General features: G+C 53.4%; 1 protein-coding gene across 5 annotated transcripts in view; it reads left to right on the plus strand.

The window, feature by feature from the left end:
- The window catches only part of CLMN (calmin), a 116196-nt gene that overhangs the window by 12287 nt on the left and 86380 nt on the right, over positions 1 to 17529 (plus strand). Inside the window, exon 1 of one of the 5 annotated variants that reach the window (XM_041760137.1) lies at positions 7732 to 7839. The exons of 1 other annotated variant lie outside the window; for it this stretch is intronic. Coding sequence is in view for 2 of the 4 variants with exons in the window: in XM_041760134.1 (XP_041616068.1) it covers positions 11038 to 11398 (361 nt within the window). In the remaining 2 variants the exon portion in view is untranslated. Of the gene's footprint in view, positions 1 to 7731; positions 7840 to 10983; positions 11399 to 11467; positions 14750 to 17529 lie in introns of those variants that run through there. 3 more of the 5 variants (XM_041760134.1, XM_041760133.1, XM_041760136.1) reach the window with 3 other exon arrangements.

Consider the following 17529-nt stretch of genomic DNA (forward strand, 5'->3'; position numbering starts at 1 on the left):
GCATATTGGCTTATTAATTCATCCCCAAACTCTGCTCATGTTCTGGATAGCCCTTCAAGTTGTTTGGTTGCATCAGATAAATTTTCTCAGTTTCCTCCTCTTGAGTACATCAGGGTGCTTAGGTCTACTCCAGTCTGGACTCATTACTCTCCATACCTGGGACCTGGCTGTCACCTGGGCCCTCTGTTACTGTCCCCTGTGACCTCTCTCACCTCTCTCGTGGGCTTGATCTCCCATTTCCTGTCTTCTTCTTCTGGCTTAGTCTCCTGAATCCAGGAGCACATCTTGCCTAAGTGATGAATTTTCTGAGAACTTACCCTTGGGAAAATGAATTTGTTCTCTTCTGATTCTTGATTGCTAGGATAGCTGGGTATCAAATTTAAGGTTGAAAGTCATTTTCCTTTGGAGTATGGGAAGCTTTGTTCCATTGTCTTCTAGCTTTCAGGGTTGTAGTTGAGAAGTGTGAAGTCATTCTTTATGTATTGTATGACCTGTTTTATAGTCTCTGGAAACTTATAGGATCCTCTTTTTGTTCCCAGTCCCCTGAGACTTCAGAGTGGCCTGCCTGGTTGCTGGTCTCTCCATGCTGGTCATTTAGTAAGACGTTTCCTTCTGGAACTATGTCCTGTTCTGAGAAATTTTCTTTTTTTTTTTTTTTTAAGATTTTATTTATTTATTCATGAGACACACACACCCAGAGGCAGAGACATAGGCAGAGGGAGAAGCAGGTTCCATGTAGGGAGCCCAATGCGGGACTCAATCCTGGGACCCCAGGACCATGCCCTGGGCTGAAGGCAGGCACCAGGCACCAAATCGCCAAACCATCCATGGATCCTCTCTTTTATTTTTTTTTTAATCATGATTTCTGCTAATGGCTTTCTCTAATCTTCTAGAACTCCTTTTACTTGGATATTGGTTCTTTTTGACTAATCCTCTAATTCTCTAATTTTCTATTTTCCATCCTCATTGCTTTTTGTTCTACTTTCTGGGCGATTTCATCTATTTTATATTGTATATTTTAATCTACCACATTTTTTATTTTCAGGAGCTCTTTCTTATTCTTTGGAGAAGTCTTATATCAGGGCTGTGGTACCTTTTACACACTGGGCATATTAATGATGCACAGTGACAGCTGAGGTGGTGCTTTGAAAGGCAGTAGCTGAGAGCACAGAGCCAAATGGCCTGGTTCAAATCCCAGCTCTGCCACTCACTTGCTTTGTGAGCTTGGGCAAGTTACTTAGCCTCGTTGTTCTTCGAACACCTCATCTGTAAAATGAAAGTAATAATCTTGAGATCTGCCTCAAGAGTTGTGATGATGGCATGAGCTGCTGGAGCAAAGGGCGTAGAGCCATTGGATGTGCTGTGTGTGTGTGTGTGTTACATCAGCTGTTCTGTTTATGTGTGTGGATTGGTTTGGCCTGGAGCTTTCACATTAGAGGCTTCTTTGTTTAGCTGGCCCATAGTCCTTGATTGTTTTCTCATATTTAAGAGTTGGGAACTGAAAAGTGTACTGTAAGCTTGGAGCACAGGGGGCAGGGCTTCTTGGCCGGGTGCCTCTCTGCTGGGTGCCCTGCTGGGTTGTATCACAGAACCCCTATGTCAGGATCATTAGGTCTTTCCTCCTGGCTGGTCAGACTGAGACAGTCTTCTGTCTGGGGGATCCAGGCCAGGGTGCTGGGGATGAAAGGTGGGGCACTGGAAGCTGGAAGAAGAAAGAGGGGCTAGAGACGAGGAGTGCCTCTGTATCCAGTGTGTAAAGTCACTTACTGTGCCATTGTCAGCTCAATTCATACTCAGACATTCTGTTTTATCCTTTATAGAGAACAAACTTCTGGTCTTAGGCCTGATGGAGGATGGGACCATTACCTGCAAGGAGACATGGGGGAGGGCATTAAGGGGGCTCTTTATCTCATTGCGATCCCCCACCCTAACCCCATTTCCAGAGATACCTGTCACCACTAATTCCTGAACCTTTGGGACTTCTGGGTTGTAAAGTGAGCTGTTTTTGTCCTTCCTCGCTGCCACATTAAGGGGTGGATTTCTTGAGATGCCAGTTGGTGACCACAGGTCTCTCCTGTCTCCACCCTTTGGGATTTTGCTGCTGTCTTCCCTCCTTCTGTTCTCTCCAACCTTGTGGATTAATATTTTAAATACATAGTGCACACCACAAACAAGACTCCTTTACTCTGGGTTTTAGTAGGACTTTGAGATGGACTGAAATTAGAAGGCTATGAGTGGGAGCCCGAGTCCTCTTCTGCAGGAAGTCCATCCTTTGCCTCTCAAAAGGGTCTTCCAAACAGCCAGAGCCAGCAGGAGCCACATTCACCTGGCCTTGAACGTTCAAAGTGTGAGGACACTTGCTTGGCTACATTCCCTTCCATTTTGACTGTTTTCCAGAGACTGCTGCTGAGTCCTGGTTACCAAGGGAGATCAGGGAAATTGCTAGAGGGGTTCGGTCACACCTGGTAGCTGTTTTCTCGGCCACACACTCTGGTTACCTGGAGTCTTGAGGCTTGGGGGTCTGGGATCCAGGTGGGGTGCAGCTGTAGGGACAGAGTGACCACCTCTGATGAACTTGCCACTGATGTTCCCAGGTCTCAAATCCCCACCTGGCAGGCTAAAAGCTCCTCTCGGCAGGGCAGGTGGGGTTTTCACTGTCTGCCCTCCTACCCCGTGCTAATCATCATACACTTGCTGTTGGGCGTTATGCAAAGCTGTCACCTGTGCTGCCCACGGGGCACAATGGCTCCTCAAGAGAGAAAACCAACCAGTGAAGGAAGAACGGTTGTTTGGTCTCTACATTGTTTGATGTTGGAGCCCTGCCTGCTTTCATAAAAACATCCCAAGCCCAAAGCCCCAGGCTACCTGGGGGAGAATTGGCTGGTGCCAAGTTTTGAAAGTTAAGCTATTCTTCACGGCAAGATTAAAGATTATCCTGCCTGAGCCTCCCCATCAGACACTGCCTGGCCGACTGTACTTGATCTTCTAGATTTTTGAGTGGGTTGGATTACCCAGGAGGAGGAGCGCTGTGGAAGCAACTCAGAGATAACCAGTAAAGGCAGAATCAATACATGACCCTCCAGGCCCCCTGAAATGATGCTTTCCTATCCTGCAGCCCCGATTGAGGAAACACAGTTGATGAATAAGAACAAGACCAGAGAAAGCAGAGCCTGCCTGGTCTACAGTGGGAAGAGATGTTTGAAGCCAGACGTGACCCTGAATTTTAGCTCCTTCGCTTTGTGGCTGTGGAACTTTAGCCAGGTTATGAGTCCCTATGGAATTTTGATCCTTTCTATCTGTAATGTGACTTTCATAATAGTGTCACCCTCTCAGGGTTGTTTGGAGGATTCTGTGAAGTCATGAATGCCAAGTGCCCAATGCTCATCAGGTCCTTTTAAATAAGTGTTTCTTTAAACAAGGAATTATTATCATTATCATCATCATCATCATCATCATCATCATCATTATTATTTTGGTATGGTGGTGGGGATTTCGATAGGCATTCAACTGAACGATGGGAATGGATCGATCACTTAGTCCATTTTTAAAGGTCATATCTGGTGTCTGTACTTGGGATCATGTTGTGAGGACCACAGGGCACTAGTTGACAGACAAACATTAAGCGAGTGGTCTCGTTGGAGGCCTGGCATCCTTTGGGGTTGGGAGAGATGATTGGGGTTGAGCCATCCAGAAAGGTGTAGGTAGTAGGACCTTGTGTTGAGAGGGGATTTAGGACGGGTGGGTGGAGATGAGCTGGGATGACCTTCTAGGTGAGTGAGGAGGTTGGCGTGAGCCAAGGTGCAGAGGCAGGAATGTGCTGGGGTGCTCGGAAGGTGACTGGTGCAGCCTGGGTGAGAAAGGGGCCCAGAGTGGGGCAGTGTCTGTGGGTGTTTGTTAATAATCTAGTGATCTTTCTAACTCCTTCCCCCCCTCCCTTCTCTAGTGATTAGTAGGGAGGTGCTGTTGGTCTTTGGAGGAAGATGATCTTCCTTGGATGGGCCGTTCCATATGTTGTAGGTGGTTTAGCATCCTTGAGTGAGCCCACAAAATGCTAATCAGGTGACAATCAAAATCTCCCTCCACATTTCTCCCCAGGAGTGGTAACCATCCATTTGAGACTAATAGGGTGACATGTATGCAAATGAAGGGGGGAGCCGTGCTCCTCCAGAGCCATCGCCCCTTGTGTACACAGAAGAGTCGTGGTAACTACATGTGCCCCTCACTCAAAAGACTCTTTGATATGAAGCTCCAGCTCTGCCGCTCTTGGAAAATCAATAGTTGATGTAATAGTCATTCTGTGAATTGTGTCCATTATAACCAAGTACTCTCCAGCTGTTGGAAGAATCCAGCAAGGTGACGCAACAATGCATGACCCTTTTGGATTATTCCATGGAACATGATTGCATCAGATGCAGAAGCTAGAGCTTATATTTCTGTTTTCTAGAATATTCCCTGTTTTCTCTCCATGTCAGACCAACCAGATCCCTTCTGGTTCCTGAGTGAACTTTCTGCAAGGACAACATCCAGCAGATACGTGCTGAGTGTCTCCTTGGGGTCAAGGACCTTCCCAGGCACCAGGGAGATACAGACCTATCTCTGTTCTGTGTCAGGGAGTTAGTCCCCATGCATGGTCCCATTGGGATAGAATAATGATGTGATGGGGAGCTAGTGTGAGTGTCTAGCAAGTGAGCCCCCCCCCATAGGTACCATGAAGGACTTTTGGGTGACATTTTCAAATGAAACGAGAAGAATAAATGGGAATTGGCCAGATGGAAGAGGGGAAGATGGGCATATCTTTGGAGTTGAAGGTAGAGCCTCTGACTTTTCCATGCAGCGAGGCCAATGGGGCTTTGGGCCATTGTCAGAGGGGTCAAAAGGTCTGTGATTCACTTCCTTTCAAATCGGCTCAGCTCTGAAGACATGCCCCCCACCACTGAGAATACACTAATTGGTGCTGGGCCACAGAGCTGGGTGGCCTTTGTCTTAGTCCTCTGTGAGCTTTGGGGTACAGCAAGCACTGAGGTTCTAGTCCCCTGGGGTGTGTCCTCTCCTCTTCCCATGTCATCTCATTTCCTCTTCTGCCCCTGTCCCAGCCCAGGCAGATCTGCACCCTCCACCCCTAGCCAGGAGGGGCTGCTCTGTTCAAGTGCCATTTTCTGTGTTGGGGAGGATTAAAATGTAGATGCTGATGGCAGTATATTCACCGCCTAGATCACCATTATGTCTCCATATTGATTGCCTACTACATGCCAAGAACTCTGTTGGGTGGGGACGCCTGGGTGGCTCAGTGGTTGAACGTCTGCCTTCGGCTCAGATCATGATCCCGGGGACTTGGGATCGAGTCCCACATCGGGCTCTCCGCAGGGAGCCTGCTTCTCCCTCTGCCTATGTTTCTGCCTCTCTGTGTGTCTCCCATGAATAAATTAAAAAAAATATTAAAAAAAAAATAAAAAGAACTCTGTTGGGTATTTCTGTTCCATTTACATGTAAACTCTATGAGTAGGGGAAGTGCTCATTTTTTTTATAGGGTATTGCTGCCCAGGGAGGTCTAGTACAAAGTTCACGGTCATACAGCTAGTTATAGTCCAGAATTTAGCTTTGGATAGTTCTTGCTCCAAAAACCTGTGCTCTTTCCACTGAGCCACACCAATCCCCCCACCCAGACCGGTTTACAGTGCAGTTTACAAGCACATGGCTCTGGCTTCATTCTGTCCCCCCTTTGGCCTCCGTATCTGCACTGTACACCAACCGCCTGGATGGGTGCTGTCCTCTGTGGTCGCCACCACGCCCCTGTGGCTCTGGGTCACTTGTGTCTAGTCCAGATGGAGATGTGCTGGGAGTGTGAAGAGTGCACAAGATTTGAAGATCTGAGAGGAAAAAAAGGATGTGAAACATCTTAATGGTCTTTAAATCTTGCTTACGTGTCAGAATGAGGAACACTTGGGATAGAGTCGGTTAAATAAGGTACCTTGTTAAAGTGCATTTCACCCGTGTCGCCTTTTTATAACGTGGCTCCTAGAAATTGCAACCTAACCTGTGTGGCTCGTGTCCTATTCTGACTTAGCGGATGTCGGTTGGACTAGGACTTCTAAGGACCTGTTAGGGCTTTGATTTACAAACTTGGGGCCTGCGTTTCTCCTCTTCCTGTGCTGTATCTTTGGGTCCCAAGCCCCCTTCTGAATTGCCCCTGAGACTCTCCCGCGCGACCTCCTCTCCTGCCTGACCTCTGACCCCATCACCAAAATGCTGTTTCAGCATCACCTGCCACCCTGGACGAGTCATCCCTCACCATTCAGAGTCTCGAACGCCTCGTCTATAAGATAGAAGGGAATCTTGCCCTCCTCGTGGGGTAGTTCAGATAAGAGGATATCGGGCAAGTAGCTGACATGTGTCATCCTCATGACGGTGGGTGACGAGTGTTCAGAGGCAGCTGAGCGGCCCGTGCACTCAGGTCAGGTAGGGTGGTCCTGACCTGTCCTGTGTCCCGCAGGCCTGGGATGCAGGTTGGAGGCAAAGATTTGACTTTGTGTACGTGGCGCCCGAGAAGTCAGAGAGAGGCCTCTGAGCAGATGGGTTAAGTACCCACCTCTAACCCAGTCTCTAATGGCCTTGGCTCCCTCACTGCTCCATCTGTTCCCTTCCGTGGGCTCAGATCTAAAGAACCTGGGGTCAGAGGATTAAACTGGTGATTCACTAAACTGGTGGGGCCATCCTGGCTGGTGGTGGTGACAAAAGGCCAGGTGTAGGACAGACAGCAGGGCAGGAGGGAGGGAGGGCTCAGCTCTGCCCTCAGAGAGTTCTGTCTGAAAACAGAGCCCTGGTAGGCCGAGGAAGCCGTGGATTCCAGGGAGAGCCCCCAGACCTCCCTGGCCTGTGCCCTCATCTGGGCTGGGACGACAGCAGTGCCCGCCTTACCGATAACGCGGGGGGGAGCACTTGGCACGACAGGGCAGGGTGGTCAGCAAGGCTGTCCCCGGGGTACTCCTCTGTGGCAGTTGCTGGGTTTGTTTTCACGTGGTTATAGAAGTCATCTAACCACTTTGTGGGGTCCCCGCCCTCACACTTCTGCCACTGTGACTTCTGGGTCATCCCTCTGGTCTTTTTCTTTTTTTTTTTTTCATTTTTTAAAATAATAAATTTATTTTTATTGGTGTTCAATTTGCCAACATACAGAATAACACCCAGTGCTCATCCCATCAAGTGCCCCCCTTAGTGCCCGCCACCCAGTCACCCCCCACCCTCCGCCCTCCTCCCCTTCCACCACCCCTAGTTCATTTCCCAGAGTTAGGAGTCTCTCATGTTCTGTCTCCCTTTCTGATATTTCCCACACATTTCTTATCCCTCTGGTCTTTTTCATGAATTCCTATCTCCACACTTGTATTTGTCACCCCTTTGAGACTTGGTTTTTAGCTCTTCTTTGCCATGTCTCATCCAGGGCTGCTGGGGAGACCTACCCCCCCCCCCCGGCACCCCGTGTGGGATGAAGCCTCCCTCTGCCCTTGACACTGCGTCTCGGCTCTTGTCACTTCGTTGTCACACTGCTGTGACTTGTGACGGGAGGCCTTTGCTGGGGGGCCCAAGGTACCTCTGAGGGCCTGGCCTGGAGCCAGCCTGGCAGTGCCCAGAGCGGGGCCATGCCATGCCCCACTGAGCACCCCCGCTGGATTTTTCTTAACCAACGCCCTCCTGAGAGAGGTGCAGTTGCTGTCCACAGAGCGCCTCCGCGAGCATCCCGCTCCGGACGGCCACCTCGACTTTGGGGTGATCTTTTCCCAGGATGGGTTCCCTGGAAAATGATGACCAGGTCCAACATTCTGTGACTCTCAGTCAACATCTGTGGTGAGTTTTGAACTTGGGGCTGCCACTGCCCTTCTTTTGGGGAGTGGGGCTCTGGGTCCCTTTCAAACTCACTTCCCTGGGCACTTCCTAGAAAAACCAGTTGTGAAGCTGATTCTCCTGGGAGCGATTCACACTAAGTGCCTGCCTGCACCCCCCACCCCCCACGGAGGGGTGAGCTCGGAGGGATGAGCTCTCCCTCCGGAAGGGCCCAGGCCAGCCCAGCGGCGCCTCCTGCTCCAGCAGCTGCCGGCCCGTGAGGTCAGCCCGTGAGGTGCTCTGCCCCTTTCCCCTTCCCCTTCCCAGTCCAGGTTGTGCTCATCAGCTTCACGGGGCAGGAGGGAAGGGTCCCTCAGGGTTCTCAGAACTGTGGTGCAGACTAGCCGATGCCCACCATGTGTGTGACACAGACCCAACACAGCAGCCCTTCCCAAACCAGCAGCTGTGGGTCTTGGGTGGCCGAGGACGCATGGGACCCTGACCAGCCTCCAGGTCCCGGTCTCCTCGCCTGAGAAGGAGGTTTGAAATGGCTGGCCCGTCTTCCTCACAGGGGCAGGGACGATCCAATGAAGCCTGGGTGAGGAATGCCCCTCCCTCCAGGCCCCATCTATCTACCTTTGCCGCTCACCACCTCCAGGCAGCCTTCCGTGATTCCCTACCTGCTATTTCCGGCACCCCAGCGCCGAGCCCTCTGCCCCCTAGTGAGCGTTGACAGTTCTCCTCTAGGAGGTGTGAGTCTGTCCACCATCCCCACCCCGGCCCCGGGCATGGGCCCTGCTGTGCTCCCCTCTGTCCCCAGTGCAGAGTGCTCAGCAAACACCAGAATGAACCCACAGCATGGCTGTGTGCTCAGGGTGCACTCTTGCTCCAGCTTCCGAGCACCTCCTCTCTGATGTGGATCTCACTGGGTGCTGGGCACCAAGGAACTCAGAATATTCTCTCTGGGCTCTGAGTTTCCCTGGCTGCTCACTCCCGATTTGGGCAAGTCTCTTGGGGTTGGGAGAGGGCCTGGGGGAACCACGGGGAAGACCCTGGGTAACCCACATCTGGCTCCGCGCAGTGGCTCATTAGGCCATAACTTCTGCCAAGGCAGGATTTGGTCTGCTGCTTTCGTGCATGTGTCCCAAATGTCTGGAACAGTGTCTGATGCATAGAGGGCACTCAGTAAACATTTGCATGAATGAATGAATGAATTCTAGAAGGTGCTGGAAGGCTTTTTATGAGGCATTAAAATGCCTGAAACCTGGTGGTAACATAGGAGCTTTTATAATAAGTTTCCTCCCAGGATGCCTGGATGGCTCAGCAGTTTCAGCTCCGGGCGTGATCCCGGGATCCTGGGATCGAATCCCGCATTGGGCTCCCTGCAGGGAGCCTGCTTCTCCCTCTGCTTGTGTCTCTGCCTCTCTCTCTCTCTGTCTCATAAATAAATAAATAAAGTCTTTAAAAACAAATAAATAAAATAAAACAAGTTTCCTTCCAAAGATATGTTGGATTTGGGAAATCCAGATGGACTTAGAAATTGGCCATTTCAGCTGCAAACCCAAGTAGGTGATTGTGTGTGTCTCTGGGCTCTCTTTCCTCTTCTGCAAAGTGAGGATGATGACACCCAAGTCACGGGGCTTAGGCTGAATATGCTTATTTAGGTTTGCTGGTGCCAAGTCGGCTGCCCCTCCCTGCAGGTATACATGTACCTTTAAAAAAAAAAAAAAGATTGATTTGTTTTAGAGAGGGAGAGAGCAAGCAGGGGGAGGAGTGGAGGAAGAGGGAGAGAGAATCTCAAGCAGACTCCCTGCTGAGCCCAGAGCCGGACATGGGACTCGATCTCAGGACCCTGAGATCATGATATGACCTGAAATCAAGAGTTGGATGCTTAACCGACTGAGCCACCCAGGTGCCCCTTTGATGGACCTTTTTTTTTCTTCAAATATTTTATTTATCCACGAGAGACACAGAGAGAGAGAAGGCAGAGACACAGGCAGAGGGAGAAGCAGGCTCCATGCAGGGAGCCCGACGTGGGACTCGATCCCGGGTCTCCAGGATCACGCCCTGGGCCGAAGGCGGTGCTAAACCGCTGAGCCACCCGGGCTGCCCTAATGGACCTTTTTTGAGCAAAACAGTGTCTGCTCACCTGTAATGGAGCCTCCTGGTTTACACTTGCCCCAGTGTTTAGGCCCAAGATCACCTTAGCCTGGGTGGAAAGCTGCTTTCTCCGTCATACAGATCGTGTGTTTTCGGGGAGGGGGCTGACAGGTGGGGGGTCACACTGCTTTCACTGAGGTTTCCATCTCCTTTGCACGACTGACCCTCCCCTGTCTGGGGTTCCTGGGTGACAGCAATGTGACCCAGCCAGACTCCAGGGTGGCAGACAAGACGGCGGGAGAAGATCGTGGTGGCCAGAGGGAGCCCCTGTGAAACTGGGGGGCTGCTTGGTACAGGCTGAACAGAATCCATCCGTTCTCCCTCAGGCACATCTTTCTGTCCATAACCAGAGAGAAGCAGGCTCCTCCTCGTGCTCTGTGGTTAGCTGGGGTGCCAAACCTGTGGGGAGGGGCGGCGGGAGAGGAGAGGAGAGAGCCGCAGGCAGGTACCGGTCGGGAGCTGGACACGGTGGCTGTGGTGGTCCGATGGGCGGGGCGGGGATGATCACTGACGTCTACAACGCTGTGGCCTTACGGTAGTTCTCAGCAAGGGCTGGCGAGGCCGGGAGCACCCGCGATGCTCTCACCGCTGGCAGGGATGCAGGATGGTGCCGCTGCTTTGGAAAAGTTTGGTGGTTTCTTATAAAGCGACACATACACTGCCCTCCGCTTCAGTAATTCCCCTCCTGGGTATTTCCCAGGAGAAGCAGAAACATGCTCAAGCACACAGCTCTCTCTCTCTCTCTCTTTATATATATGTATATTCCCCCCTAGGCGCGTGTGCTCTATCCACAGGAGCCAAAAAGTGGAGACGATCCACATGTCGGGATCCTTGGGTGGCTCCGTGGTTGAGCACCTGCCTTCTGCCCAGGGTGTGATCCTGGAGACCCGGGATCGAGTCCCACGTCGGGCTCCCTGCATGGAGCCTGCTTCTCCCTCTGCCTGTGTCTCTGCCTCTCTGTCTCTCTCTCCCTCTTTCTCTCTCTCTGTGTATCTCTCATGAATAAATAAAATATTAAAAAAAAAAAAAAAGCAAACAATCCACATGTCCCTGAGCTGGTGAATGGATACCCAGACCATGGTGCCTCCTACAGGGGAGCCCTGCTCAGCCACGCGAAAGGAAGAACCGCGTGTGCACATGACTCAGGTGGATTGCACAGACGTGCCAAGGGAGGGAAGGCGGGTTCTGAAGGCTCTACATGTGATTCCATTTATACGACATTCTGGAGAAGCCAGAACAGCAACAACAAACATGGACCTGTGGTCGTCAGAGGCTGAGGAGTGGGGAAGAGGGTTGACTACCGTGGAGCACAAAGGAACTTTTTGGGGTGATATCATTCTGTATCTTGAATGTGAGGGCTCCTCAACTTTATTCATCAGAACTTGTAGGACTGTACACGAGAAAAGAGTGAGTTTTGCTATATGTAAGTCATGCCTCAATAAATCTGGCTTTAAAGGTAGGTGGAGGGAGGGAGGGAGAGAGAGAGGGACCGCTAAGGAGCTGACGGTCACTTTATCACGGTTGTTTTCGTGATGCTGGCGTGTCCGTTGAAATAGGACATTGCACAAAAGTGGCCTTTCTTGGTTCTGTGACCGTTGATGTAAATAAGAACTTTCTAAACTGATCTTTGAAATCTCTTCCTCATAAAAGCCACAGGAACCCCACTGAGCCCCGGGCATAGATTTACCTTGTAAATGAGACTTTACAGACTTCTTTCAAGCTTGGTAAAGTGAGACCTGCAGGGAGAACCACAGGTAGGAGCCTGGCAGCCACCCTTTCACTCTGGCCCCCAGCAGGCACCAAGCCCAGAGCCCTCCCTGGGAGCCCGCTAACTGGCCTGCCTTTGCCTTCTCCACTTCCGAGAGAGACAGACTTAGGGGTGCTTCTGGATCAGTCTAGGTTCGTTTTGGCTGTGAGTTACAGAGAACCCCAATACCAGTGTCATAAACTGGTGTGCATTTCTGCACGGGCGATCCAAAGCTGTGTGGCAAGTGTGCATCCTGAAATCTGAGGGACCCAGGCTTCCTCTAGCTCATTGCACTGCCATCTCGCTGTCTTGGCTCTTGGCCTCCCCCTCCAGTGCGGCTGCTGGAGCTCCGGCCATTGCCCTTAGTGTTTCACGCAGCGGGTAGCAGAAGGGACAATAAATAAAGGTCAAGCAGGGGTGAATGCTAGATCTCTGATAACGGAAGTTTCTTGGCATTTCTGCTGACATCTCATTGGCCAGCACGTACTCACACAGTTGCAGTGAACTTGGAGGCAGGCCGGGAAGCAGAGTGTGTGGTGCTCACCTAAGAACGGGGTTCTAGGTCCACACAGGGAAGAGAGAATGGGTGTTTGGAGTGGAAGAGGCAACCCCTGCTCTCCACCGCAGCTCCCAGCCCTGTCATGTTTTGGCTGTGGGGCCCTGGACCAGGGTCAGAGCTCTTTTGGTCTAAGTTTTCCTGTCTGTGAAGTGAGCACAAGTCCTTCTGCTCTTGCTTGTTGTGAGACTTAAACACGACGATGTGTGTATACTCCCCCGGGCACTCAGTTTCCCCATGGTAACCGTATTTATTACTCCTGCTGTGTTTTCCCTAAATGGCCTCTGGCCATGGAGGGGACGCCCCAGGGAATACCATTCGGAGAGCATATGCTTTGCAGATGCCCAAGATCCAGCCACCCGGACCTATTTTCCCAGCAGTTAAGTCTGATGGGCCCTCGGGACCAAGCCCCCAGCTTTCTGGTGTCCCCCCAAGCTTTCCTCTGTAGTGGCCCGAGCTCCGTGCCTTTCTGTGCGCTGGAGTGACCCGGTTGTCATTCCCGTTTGGGTCGAATGGTCAGTGAGAGGCGGGCTGAGGTCTGAGCCCAGGCAGCGAGGGGCGGGGGCAGGGGCAGGGGCAGGGCTCCCTCGCTGTACCCCGGATGCCCGCAGCTTTGTGCAGGGACAGACGGTGTGCACAGCGGGGCAGGACAGCAGGCCAGGGTGGGCAGACCCATTACGGGGGCTCAGGGGGACCCCCTAGGTTGGGGCCTCCTTGAAGGCACAGCAGCCCAGTAGCTAGAGGGGCTGGCGGGGGCATGCCAGGCGGAGGGGGATGCTGGTGCAGGTGGGGGAGTGGGCTGTGCCCATTGGGAATGATCGAGGTGAGGTCACGGCGATGTTTCCATTTGAACTGTCGGTCTACTGCACGTGTTGGGGGGGCTGTCGCTCACACCGAGTTTACGGGGTGCTGTGAACCCCAGTCCTGCCAGCTGCCAGCTGCATGACCTCTCTGGGCTTCTGCGTTGTTTTTTGCTCCGTCATCGGCCTAGTGCCAGGCCTGCTTGAGGACACTGAACGCATCCACTCAGGAAAGGGCCTGGCACTTCTGTCGGCAGCAGATTGTCCTCCCCCTGACCTGTCCTAACCGTGGCCGTGGCCTCCCCTACCCCGCCTGCCCTGCGGACCAGTCCCCTTCCATGTCAGGACCCGCCGTGCCCTCTTCCTTGGGGAAGGAGGGAGCCTGCTGTCCTGCCTCTGAACAAGGCTGCCCTCCTTTAGGGGTGGGGGGGTTGCAGCAGGGGTTCCCAGTGGGAGATGGTGCCCCAGGCCCTCAGCATCGCAGCCACCGCCGGGTGCCTCTTCTCTGCCACTCCCACGCTCGCTCAGCAGAGGGGAGGGGGCAGGTGGCCTGTGCATAAACCCCTGGCTGGACCCCAGGCCGCCGAGGGCAGCTGTCCACCCCGGGCCCTGCTCTCCCTCCCTGCACTTCGCCTAGTCCCGGAGTAGCCGCTGATCATTCTACAAACAATATGTTGAGTCTTTGCCAACAAGAAAACTCGTGTTTAAAGAACGAGCTTCCAGCCCTCCTCCGTTCTTCCCAGCCCTGCCTTCCCCGCAGACACATCCACCCCATGTGCGCTTCCTTTGTCTCCGTTTCAACCTACTCGATGGAAATGGAACTTCTCAAAACTCATGAATAATTCACATAATGAAAGGAGCGTTGGCTTGATAGTCTCATTTTGGAGCTCTCGTCGCTTGACGGAGGCTGTCTGCCGAAGCCTAAAAAGCTGGCCAGCCAGAGGGTGGAGCTGCCGGCCCGGGCCTTCTCTCCTGGGCCTGTTTCCTCGCCTGGGGAGTGGAGGGTTGGCCCTTGCTGCCTGTTCCCAGTGGTCCCGGATCAGGGCTGGGGCCAGGTCTGGGCTCGGTGGGACGGCTTGTGGGCTTTGAGGAGCAGTGTATGCCGTGGTGCTGGGTTGGGAGGATTTTGCGCAGGGTGGAGGATTTACTGTCCCAGGACTAGATTATCTCAGAAATCTCTGTGACAGTCGGCGGGTCTATGACCTGTACCCGGGGCTGGCCCCCTAACTGGTGGAGCCCAGCGCAGAATGAGAATCAGGCCCTAGCCGGGGTTGGGGAAGTCCGTCTGTCCTTCTCAGGAGCTCCCTCGAGCCCAGGGTGGGACCGGGCCTGGCCTCCTGCTTGCTTAAGGCCACTCCTTCTGTGCCTGCAGACGCCTGGGCCCCAGACTTGTGATGCCCTCCTGCCCCATTCTCCCTCTGCTGTTGGGCCCAGTGCCATCTTGTCCTTGGCACCTGCTTGCTATGCATGAGTCCAGCTGTTTTCATTCACCCAGCTGGCTCCTCCTCAAACTGGCCCGCAGCTAGGGCTGGCTCCTCTCTCTGTCCAGAGATCCCGGACTATGAACCCTCCTCCCTCAGCCCAGAGCATGGCAGTCTAGGGCACCATCTTGGGTGGCTCCAGGAGGAGGTTGGATTCAGTGACAGTGGCCCACCTGAGGCAAAAATGCAGGTGAGATTCAGGCTTTTCAAAACTGCTCCCTTCCGGGGGGTGGGGGGGGCATGGGTGTGGGGAGCTGCCAAGGCTGGACTGTCAGGTGGGCCTCCTTTGCCTGCCCTCTGGTCCTTCCAGCTCATCTTTAGTGGGCATGTACTATATGCCAGATGCTGTTCTAGGTGCCGGAACACGAGGTGGGCAGGGCGGATAAGACCTCAGGGCCCTGAATGCCCCACATCCTGGTGCGGGAGATAGGTCATAAACAAGCGCACAGGTAATCCAAATCTGGATGTTTGAGGTGCTTGGAGGAAAATCAAGAGGGACAAAGGGAAGAGAAAGTGTTGGGTGAGGGGAGAGGGGAGTGTGGGAGTCGGATAGTGGGCCTTCCACGGGTGTCCACATTCTCATCCCCGGGACCTGCAAACATGTGGCTTTACCCGGAACAAGAGCCTCTACGGATGTGGTTAAGGATCTTAAATGGGGGGATGATCCTGCATTATCCGAGTGGCCCCATGAGGCCCCAAGGGTCCTTGCAAGTGAAAGAGGGCGGCAAGAGGCTGGAGCCAGTGACATAGCTCGAGAAAGGCTTGACCAACTGTCGCTGGCTTTACAGATGGAAGGAGCCCGCGAGCCAAGGGATGTGGGTGGCCCCCTAAAAGCTGGAAAGAGAAAATGGCTTTGCCCCAGTACATCCCAAAAGAATAGAGCCTTGGTTTTGGCCCCATAGGACTCATTTCAGACTTCTGACCTCTGGAACTGTAAGAGAACTTGTGTTGCATTCAGCGCTTTGTTATAGCAGCAACGGGAAACTTCTACAGTTTCATCTCTTTATGGTCAGAGGGAGCCTCTGAAGAGATGAACAATGAGATGTAGCAGCTACACAAAGCTTTTTAGTGAAAAGGACCTTGGAGAGAGGAACGAGCAAGTGCAAACATCCTAGGGCAAGGGTTTGTTTGTGGGTCACTCCTCTGTCATGGCCAGCTGTCACTTTCAGTGACCTGGTCCTTTGGGCCACACGAGAAGCTGACCTTTGCCACGCCAGGCCTCGCCTCTCTTTGTCTTTGCTCACGTCTTCCCCTCTTCCCTGAATGCTCCTTCAGCCCAGCAAACTCCTACACGTTCAAAGAGGCCCAGCCCGGCGTCGCTTCCGAGAAGCCTCTCCTGATGGAACCCACGATTCCTCCCCCAGTGGTTCCCGGCTCTGCCCAGGGTCTCCCGGTCACTTGTTTGCACGTGGGTCACCTCCGCTGGGCTGTTTCTGGGGGGGTAAAGGCTCTTAGTCCCCCACCCATCTTCAGCACCTGACGGAGGTGCGGCGTTCGCTGAGATCGCTCTGGCCCCAGAAGGGATCGTGGCCTCCTGCCTGCCCTCTCCAGCCACAGCCTCCTTACGTTAGACTGAGCTAACCGGCTTGTGAGCCTTGCGGCCTGAGCATACTTCCCACCCCCACCGTGTCCTCCACCCTTCTGTGGGGACCAAATGGATTGAGCTTGTCACAGGCCTTTAGATCAGTCGGGAGCCCAGCAGGGAGACTCATAGAAGTGAGTCCAGCGTTGGAAGAAGGGCTGTTTCAGAGGCGGGGGCAGGAGGAGGGCCCCTGTGGGGAACGTGCAAGCACCCGGGGGTGGGGGACTCACAGCAGCGGGGAGCTGTTGAGGGCACGGAGAGGGTTGGAACCTGAGGAACCCCAGAAAGCCACAGCTCAGCGAGGGCCCCCCAGCAGGAACTATGGGCCAAGGTGGATGAATGGAGCCCAGGCCAGAAGCACAGCTGGGGAGGTGAGGGTGGCGGCTGTGGGATCAGTCGTCTGCCCCTGCCCTGCCCAGCTGTCCTGCCAGCCTCACCCACGGGCAGCACCCGGCAGGCGGGCGGCCAGAGGACCAGGGTGGCCCGGGAAGCAGCCTGTGGAAGAATCAGCCTCCCGGATGGGGGATGAGTGGGTGGGAGGCAACGTGCAAGTGGAGACCGAGCCGTACGGGGACTTAGGTTCTCCTCCTCCACGGGCACTTGAACGTAAGTGTCTTTCTGCGTGTGTTTATAGACCATGGGGTAACTTAACAAGGTCATACTGCTCAGAAGGGACAGGCGAGGGAGAGCTGGGATGGGGACGCGGGTCGGCCTCCAGGGTCTCTCCTTCCATCTGGTCAGCTTATGTCAACTTCCCATAGGTCCCTAAGCGCTGGCTGTGTGCACGGCCTATGCCATGTAGGCCAGACAAGCACCTGGCTCTTCTTCCAGAAACATCCTGTGTTTTTTTTTTTTTTTAAGATTTTATTTATTTATTCATGCAAGACACAGAGAGAGGGGCAGAGACACAGGAGGAGGGAGAAGCAGGCTCCATGCAGGGAGCCTGATGTGGGACTTGATCCCGGGACCCCAGGATCACACCCTGGGCCGAAGGCAGAGGTTCAGCCCCTGAGCCACCCAGGTGCCCCTCTCTGATTGAGTTTTTTGATTAATACCCACTTCCCCGTGGCAAACAGGGGCCACGCACCTTGCTTATCATTGTAGCCTCATCCAGGGCCTGGAGCATAGTAAGTGCTTAGCAGATCCCTCTAGAATTCACTTTCGGTTGACTTTTAGTTCTTCAGCCGGGAGGCTGACCACTCTCCTGGCTGTTTGGGGAGGGGGTTGCTAGGAGGGGTGCGTCCCCTCCTCCTCCCCTTCAGCACCCACCCCCTCTATTCTTAGGGCAGGTGTGGACAGCACCTGCTTCCTCTGTCTGTGGCTGCCCCCCCCCCACCCCCAGCAGGGGCTGGGACTGGCTCCTTCCCTGTTGGCTTTCTGCAAGCTTT

Source organism: Vulpes lagopus, chromosome 6 (assembly GCF_018345385.1).
Source record: "Vulpes lagopus strain Blue_001 chromosome 6, ASM1834538v1, whole genome shotgun sequence".
NCBI lineage: Eukaryota > Metazoa > Chordata > Mammalia > Carnivora > Canidae > Vulpes > Vulpes lagopus.